The 8,185-nt window shown below is 36.5% G+C and overlaps 1 protein-coding gene across 1 annotated transcript; it reads left to right on the top strand.

Moving 5' to 3' along the window:
* The first annotated feature begins 4,664 nt into the window (after positions 1 to 4,664).
* Positions 4,665 to 6,227, top strand: LOC127134097 (probable UDP-arabinopyranose mutase 2). Its single transcript, XM_051061779.1, has 4 exons — positions 4,665 to 5,037; positions 5,121 to 5,371; positions 5,487 to 5,655; positions 5,744 to 6,227. The coding sequence occupies exons 1-4, from the start codon at positions 4,723 to 4,725 to the stop codon at positions 6,083 to 6,085; spliced, it is 1,077 nt and encodes a 358-aa protein (XP_050917736.1). The 5' UTR covers positions 4,665 to 4,722; the 3' UTR covers positions 6,086 to 6,227.
* The last annotated feature ends 1,958 nt before the right edge of the window (positions 6,228 to 8,185 follow it).

The raw sequence follows: 8,185 nt of genomic DNA, 5'->3' as shown, positions 1-8,185 counted from the left end.
AGCCAGAAGTTGTTTCCAGTACTCAGACTGAAGATTGTTCATGACTTACCTTTATTATCCCCAGCAAGTGTCATTGGCCCATGCGTCGCCTCTATTATCTTTCCCTATTTCTGCCGATGCTGACAGGCATGAAGTTTTTCCGGTATTCAGGCCGAAGTGGCATTCAGGCCAATTTTCCGATGTTCAGATCGAAGAAGTTTCCGACATTCAGGTCGATGCAACTTGTGGCATTCAGGCCAGTTTCCGGTATTCAAACCGAAGTGGCATTCAGGCCAGTTTCCGGTATTCAGACCGAAGTGACGTTCAGGCCAGTTTTTCGATGTTCAGATCGAAGAAGTTTCCGACATTCAGGTCGGTGCAACTTGTGGCATTCAGGCCAGTTTCCGGTATTCAGACCGAAGTGGCATTCAGGTCAGTTTCCGGTATTCAGACCGAAGTGGCGTTCAGGTCAGTTTTTCGATGTTCAGATCGAAGAAGTTTCCGAAATTCAGGTCGACGCAACTTGTGGCATTCAGGCCAGCCTCTCGGTGTTCAGACCGGTATTAATAATCTCATATCTTCCGATGTTCAGATCGAAGTCATTTCCAGTATTCAGACTGATGAGCGGCATTCAGGCCATGGTTATTTCTGTGTTATCATTTATTTTGGTATCCAGGTTAACATTCTTTTTCGGTATTCAGACTGAATCTCACCGTACCAGACGGATTCTTCTTTCAAGACCACCTCTTTGCCGATTCTGACAGGCATTGTTACTTCACTTCACTTCAGTGCAAATTTTCGGGCTTTTATTGTATTCAATCCCTTGAAACATCGAAAGTGCGAAAACCGTTGCTATCTTCTTTTCGGGTCTCCAGTTGATTGAATAGGGGCAGCTGTAATACCTCAAAATTTGCCCCCCTCATTCATGCATTCATTTTTAGGTCATTTAACATTTCATATTGCATTTCATCATGTCAATCGGAATTAGATCCAAGAAGCTTGAATATCATCCAAGACACTTTGTTGGTCCTATCTGGGTGATCAGTCAACACAAGGGAATGGCTTGAGATACTTCCAACATGTTCAAATGGGGTCTATTCATCAGTCAAAACGTTAATCTTGAAGGAGCAAAAGTTTGTTCATGAGTTGTCATGCTCGCTAGGCGAGCAGAATGGGTCGCCTAGCGAGTCCCAAGAAAAGCCACCAGAATCACCTACGCTCAGAGGAATTTCTTGAACTGTCATGCTCGCTAGGCGAAGCCCACGCGTTTTGAAAAAAAAACAAAAAAAAACGAAAAAAAACGAAAAAAAAAATAAAAACGAAAAAAAAAAAACGAAAAAAATAAAAAAATAAAAAAATAAAAAAAATATAACAGAAAAATCTTGGACTTGGACCTCTCTCATTTGAGCCCACAAAGCCACGAAAATCAGGTTATAAATTCTAAAAAAAATTCAGTGGAAAAAACCTAGAGAGATTCTAACTAATTCAGAGCAACCTCCAGAGACTAAAGGGAACTCATCTGCAAAGAACCAATTCCCTCTCATATAAACCCTAAGATTATTCTGCAAAGCCAACGGTGCAATTCAATTTCAATCGATGTCTCCAATCAGTAGGTACGTCATGTCTCGATGTATGGATCCTTGCCCCCTGACTTTGAATTTTGATACCCTTTTGTTGCATGTGTCTGACAAGAGGTTTAGGCCTCCTACACTTGGTTGCTTTTTGTGATCTCTTTTTGTGAATTTCAATGGCATGATTCATGTGGTTACATTTTGATTTGGGGAAACTCTTGATTGCACCCCATCTTGTCACTCTAACCTGTTTGTTGAGTTTTTTGTGAGGGCTCACATGACTCCTGAAATGATAGCTTGCTTGGCATTCCACTTTATTTGTGGGATACCATTTGGAGATTTATTCTGATTACCTGTATTGACTTGTTTTCTTTGATGGTGCCAGCTCGAGAGATCTCTGGGTTTCTTATTTCTTTAGCTGTTATTACTTCGGATCTTTATCCGTGTGGTAGATCTCTTGATCCTTTATCTTTCCCGCATTTTACCGCTTTCTTAGCTGGAAGACCTCAATAGGAGGCAATGTTTTCTCTTGTTTGTTTACTTTTGTGCCCAAAGACCTCCAAGAAGAGGCATCAGTGCTAAAGACCTCCCTGAAGAGGCAATTGACGGATAAAAGGGATTAGTAATCAATCCCCTGTTACTCAGTGTGTCGTTCTTTATGCTCGCACTACGTGTCGATGCTTCAGAACAAAAGCCCAAGATCTTTTGTCCGGTCAGTCAGTGGAGAGGGTTCCACCTTTCTGAATCCCCACTTTTTGTCATGAGCTCACCCTGTCCAAGGTTAAGAGCTATGAGGTCTTATCCTCATTACCCTCTTGATCTGCTCACCCTGACGTTCAATGTCAGTGGTTAAAAGCCCATTTGATTACCTATTCCATGGCTTGTTTGTCGAGGTTGATATGACCCCTCTTGACTAAATATATGTTTGAACCCCCTTGTTGGCATTTTACTTTATGCATGTTTGTTTTGTATGGTGTGATTGTCTCCCCATAGGATTGTTAGGCTTCGTATAGTCTCTCGTTTGCATGTCAATTAAGGTAGCATTGTTCCTTCGTCTAGGACTTCCTTTTTGCATGAGCATTCCTAAAACCCAAACAAACTCATTGATTTTTCTTCTCCTAAGAACACGTTAACTCCCTCTACTACAGGCGAGTAAGTCTCCAAAGGTCGAGCATCCGGTAGATTGCGTAGTAACGTTGTTCATCTAAAAAACACAACCCTTAACCCGTAGTTAACCGAACTACGGTTTGCTCTGATTCTCATTCCAGATGAGATACGTAGGCATAAGACGCGATGTCTTAGCGAGCACACTCCTCTTTAACCCATAGGTAGCCGAGCTACGAAGACTCTGATTCTCATATTCAGATGAGATACGTATGCAGTGGATGCGACATCCGTGCGGGTCATTTTCTTTTGACCCTTCTTTTAGTAGATAGTACATTAGATAAACCCACGTCTTTTAGACAAGAACAACAAGATTGGATCCCGTAGAGTACTACGGATGCGTAGGGGTGCTAATACCTTCCCTTCGCATAATCGACTCCCGAACCCAAGATTTGGTTGCGAGACCTTGTCTTTTCCTTTCCCTTTTCCAGGTTTATTTCGAGCGTTTCCTTTCCCTCATTTGGGATAAATAACGCATGGTGGCGACTCTTCTGTCATTTCTTTCTCGCCGGTTGTTTTTTCGCATCTCCTTTTTCAGGTTGCGACACCATCCTAAACTTATCCCTTTCATAAGAATCTTTTAGCATATCAAAAAAAAATATATCATGCATTCACATTCATTAGCATGCATACTATATTTCTCCTTTAAAACAAAAAAACTCATCTCTTGTCCATAATCGCAAGTTGATTTCCCGACACCCAAGTCAAACCCGAAGCAGTTCTCGAAAAGATCTGCACTAAGACTGCATTTTTAGAACAAATTTTTTTGCAATTTATTTGATATAGATTAACTACGATTTTAACTACCGATTAACTACGTTTTTTTCTAGATTCATGAACAATATTGACTTTATTCATGTGGTATGCCATGTGTATACCCAGTCACAAAAAAAAACATTCATGTGGCGTGTCACGTCAGTTTTTGTTAACAGACTTTGACAGGAGGGACCAAAAATGTGAATGGAAAATATTAAGAAAACTATTCCATTTAATCTTATATTTTTATAATTATACATCCTTAATATTCTTTAATAACTTTTGAAGGTTTTGTTCTAAAAAAATTGTATAATTTTTTTTAAGTCATCTTAAATTATGATCTGCACAAATAACTGATTTTTTTCACTGTCAATTTTAATAAATAACTAATACTACTTAACTTTTAATATTCAAAAATCATTATCGAAACGATAGAGACAACTCTAGAGAGACCCCACTAACACACAAAATCATAACAGTCCATCAACCCTCACCCTCATAGACCAAAATCTGATCAAGTTGAAAAGATTCATAATAGACCAGCTTTAAATTAATTGTTTATTTCAGGCATTCTTAACCAAATTTTAAGATTCTTCGATATCAAATATCATTAAAGAAACACTTATATAAGAAAAAACTTCATTATTCAGTCAAAGCGTAAAGCTTAATGAGATTAGATATATTTTATGTTCAGTCAAAAACACTAAAACTTTAAGAATTACCAATAGAAGATTTATATAATTATTACATAAATTTCTACCTTTATTTATAATAATGTTCACCAACTATAATAACTTAATAGTATATCACAAAGAAAAATAATATAACACTTCCTCAGTCTTAAATTAACTGTCAATATTCGTCACTTTAACTAATTCAAATACATCAATAGTTAATAAAGATATTTTAATAAAATCATTATTTTTTCTATTTCATTATAAGATATTTTAATAAAATCATTACTTTTCTGTTTCATTTTAAGACCGAAGGAGTATTGAATTAACATAATCTTTCCACTAGTTACTTTTTATTTATTGTGTTGTTTCTTAATCCGGGAATAACCTTTTCTTTTATTGTTTTGATCCTTTCTTTTTCCCACTTGTAAACAAAATCTGAAATTCAGTAAAAAAATACATATTTTGTAACTCTTTCTATCATTGGCAAAAAAAAAAGTATAATCTTTCTACTACAAAACCCCCCAAACAACAACATAGTCCAACAACAAACCTCGTACTCCTCTCTCATTGCAACCATGTCATCATCATCAACACTGATTCTGAAAGATGAATTGGATATCGTGATTCCAACAATAAGGAATCTCGATTTCTTGGAAGACTGGAGACCATTCTTCCAACCATATCATCTCATCATCATACAAGATGGTGATCCTTCTAAAGTCATCAAAGTCCCTCAAGGCTTTGATTATGAGCTTTATAACCGTAACGATATTAACCGTATTTTGGGTCCTAAAGCTTCTTGTATTTCATTCAGAGACTCTTCTTGTCGTTGCTTTGCTTTCGCTTTATCCAAAAAGAAATACATCTTTACCATTGATGATGACTGCTTTGTATGTCTTGTTTATCTCTCTAACTATCATTTGTATTTGCTAGATCCTTCTTATAGGTTTTGAGGTATTTTTGTTTTTTTCAGGTTGCCGAAGATCCATCTGGCAAAAGAGTTAATGCCGTGCAGCAGCATCTTAAGAACTTGCTGACTCCATCAACCCCATTTTTCTTCAACACTCTGTATGATCCATATAGAGAAGGTGCAGATTTTGTCCGCGGATATCCGTTCAGTCTTCGTGAAGGTGTTCCAACAGCAGTCTCTCATGGACTATGGCTTAACGTTCCTGATTATGATGCTCCAACTCAGCTTGTCAAGCCCCTCGAAAGAAACACTAGGTATTTGTTTTGGTATCTCCTTCAAATTATTATCAACGTTTATATGTGTCAGTATTGTGTCTGATGTCTGTGTCTGAGAAATGTTTTATGAGTTGTAGCATTGTTTTTTTCTTAGGTATGTAGATGCTGTTATGACAATACCAAAGGGAACTCTCTTTCCCATGTGTGGTATGAATTTGGCGTTCAACCGTGAATTGATTGGTCCTGCTTTGTATTTTGGACTCATGGGTGCTGGCCAACCTATTAGTCGCTATGATGATATGTGGGCTGGCTGGTGTGTGAAGGTAATCCAAATTTTGATTCTATAAACTCATTCATCAATGTATATGTCATTTGAAGAGTGCTAACAATATACTCTCTTTGATGATGTAGGTGATAAGTGACCATTTGGGTCTAGGAGTGAAGACTGGTTTGCCTTATCTGAGGCACAACAAAGCTAGTAACCCATTTGTGAACCTCAAGTTAGAGTACAAAGGAATATTCTGGCAGGAAGAGTTGATACCATTTTTCCAATCTGTTACTTTTCCAAAGGAATGCACAACTCCTCAGCAATGCTATCTTGAACTCTCCAAAATGGTTAAAGAAAAGCTTGGATTGATTGATGATTATTTCATCAAGCTAGCTGATGCTATGGTTACTTGGATTGAAGTTTGGGATGAGCTTAACCCTTCTGAGGAAAAAACTGTTGCATTGCCTAATGATTCAAGAAAATAGATTCTTGATCTGAAGCTCTAGGAATAAGTTGTTACGCATGGCAGAGGATACGGTTATACTTAAATGTTTGAATGTTTGAATACGTTGTTATCAATTTACTTTCTTTTGTTTTAACAATAATAAGGTTTGAATGTTTCTTTAATTGTATTGTTTTATATACTTTCTTTCTTCAAATTTAATAATGAGATTATTGCTATTAAGAATGTTCTGCCAAATTTAATTTTTTTACCTTAATTTGTTTATATATATATATATATAAAAAAAAAGAGGATAACAAAAGTTCAAAAAAGTACAAATATCAGGTCAAACTACAAACCATATGTATAAGATATATTAAATCAAACGCTTGAATCAATCATGATTTTAAATTGTAATTGCAATTGCGGATTGCAGTGTGAATACTTATAGAGCGATAATTAAAATATACAATTGAAAAATATAAATAAAATTATTTATTAATATTAAAATTTGTATTTCTATATTTTTTATTTTTGGTGAAAATAATCGAGCGAACATGAATATAAATGGTTTATGTGGTTTTTATAGCCCAATATTATTTAGAAGGTAACAACATTAACAATATTGTGACTTTGCGGTTGCGGATCTGACGCAGTCGGAAACACTACAGATTAGCAAGGGCTAAACCTGGGATGAAAACACAGGTTTGCAAGTGACAAACCTGTCAGATAAAATTCTGGAATCTACCAGATAAAGAAAAGTACTAAATATCAAGAGTGTTTAAATACCGAAAAAAGAAACTCTAATGGACTCAAAGAAACCTTAATTAGCTTTTAATCCAAAATAGAAATAAAACAAAAAGTTGCTAAAATATTAAAATGTACGTTTTTCGACACGCGACTTCTTCTTAGATACACGCAGTCAGTCTTCCTACATCAATCTCCTCCACCTCTAAAGAACTCGACCTTGAGTTCTCTTCTTGATAAAGAGCCTCATATGTTTGATATTCATGAATGTCGGTAATATTAAAATAATTGGATATATTCATGGAATCCGGGAGAGCTACCACATAATCATTATCATTGATCTTTCGGGTCACTTTGAACGAGTCATACTTATGTGGTTGCAGTTTGCTGTAAGTACCAACTAGGAACTTCTCCTTATGCGGAAACACCATTATGTCGTCTCCTATATTAAAAACTTTAACTATCTTGCATTTATCAGCAACGACCTTATTCTTGTTCTCAGTAGCCTCTAACTTATCCTTGACACCTTATTTAACAATTATCATCTCCTTAACCATATTCACAATAGCAGCACTAACTTCAGGCGCCTTAGGCAAACTTAAACAAAACAATCGCATGTTTAGGAACATAAGTATAAATTAGAGAAAATGATGATTTCCCCGTAGTTGAGTGCACAATGTTGTTGTAAGAAAAATTGACTTGGGGAAAAACTAAATCCCATTGTTTTGGCTTGTCCCCGCAAACACTCAGAATCATATTCCCCAAAGTTCTATTGGTTACCTCAATTTGTTCATCTGTTTGAGGATGAGTTGTAGAACTCATGTTTAACGCGGTTCCAAACAATCTCCAGAGGGTAATCCAGAAATGACTAAGAAACTTGGTGTCCCTGTTTGAAGAAATTAACGTATGAACCTTGTGAAGACGCACAACCTCCCTGAAAAACAGTTTGGCTATGTTGGGTGCATCAGCAGTCTTCTTACAAGCAATGAAGTGTGTCATCTTGGAAAATATGTCTACTACAACGAACACAAAATCTACACCTCGATGTGTACGTTGCACAAATTCCATGGCTAAATCTTCCCAAATATCATCAAGAATAGGTAAAGGCATATAAAGACCAGTATTTTGAGACTGACCTTTAGAAACCTGACAAGTATAACATCTCCTGACTATAACACCAACTTCCCTCCTCAAGTTTGGCCAATAATATCTCTCCTCCAGGCTAGCAATGGTCTTGTCTCTATCAAGATGACCGTTAAGCCATCTCAGATATGAAAATTTGCACAAGGATGCTTTCCATTGCACTTGGTCCATAAATCCTTGAATTCAACATCACTTTCATATAACTCTTTCAGGCACTCAAAGACTACTATTTCATGCGCTAAGGTAATTAGTA

The sequence above is a fragment of the Lathyrus oleraceus genome, chromosome 1 (genome assembly GCF_024323335.1).
Source record: "Lathyrus oleraceus cultivar Zhongwan6 chromosome 1, CAAS_Psat_ZW6_1.0, whole genome shotgun sequence".
Taxonomy (NCBI): Eukaryota; Viridiplantae; Streptophyta; class Magnoliopsida; order Fabales; family Fabaceae; genus Lathyrus; species Lathyrus oleraceus.
The sequence above is the reverse complement of the archived record's forward strand: the minus strand, read 5'-3'. Positions and strand labels throughout refer to the sequence as shown.

Excerpts from the sequence above, each read along its gene's own strand:
- LOC127134097 (XM_051061779.1), top strand. The coding sequence starts at position 4,723 with ATGTCATCATCATCAACACTGATTCTGAAAGATGAATTGGATATCGTG. Across the intron at positions 5,038-5,120 it reads CCATTGATGATGACTGCTTT|GTTGCCGAAGATCCATCTGG; the intron begins GTATGTCTTGTT and ends TGTTTTTTTCAG. Across the intron at positions 5,372-5,486 it reads CCCCTCGAAAGAAACACTAG|GTATGTAGATGCTGTTATGA; the intron begins GTATTTGTTTTG and ends TTTTTTTCTTAG.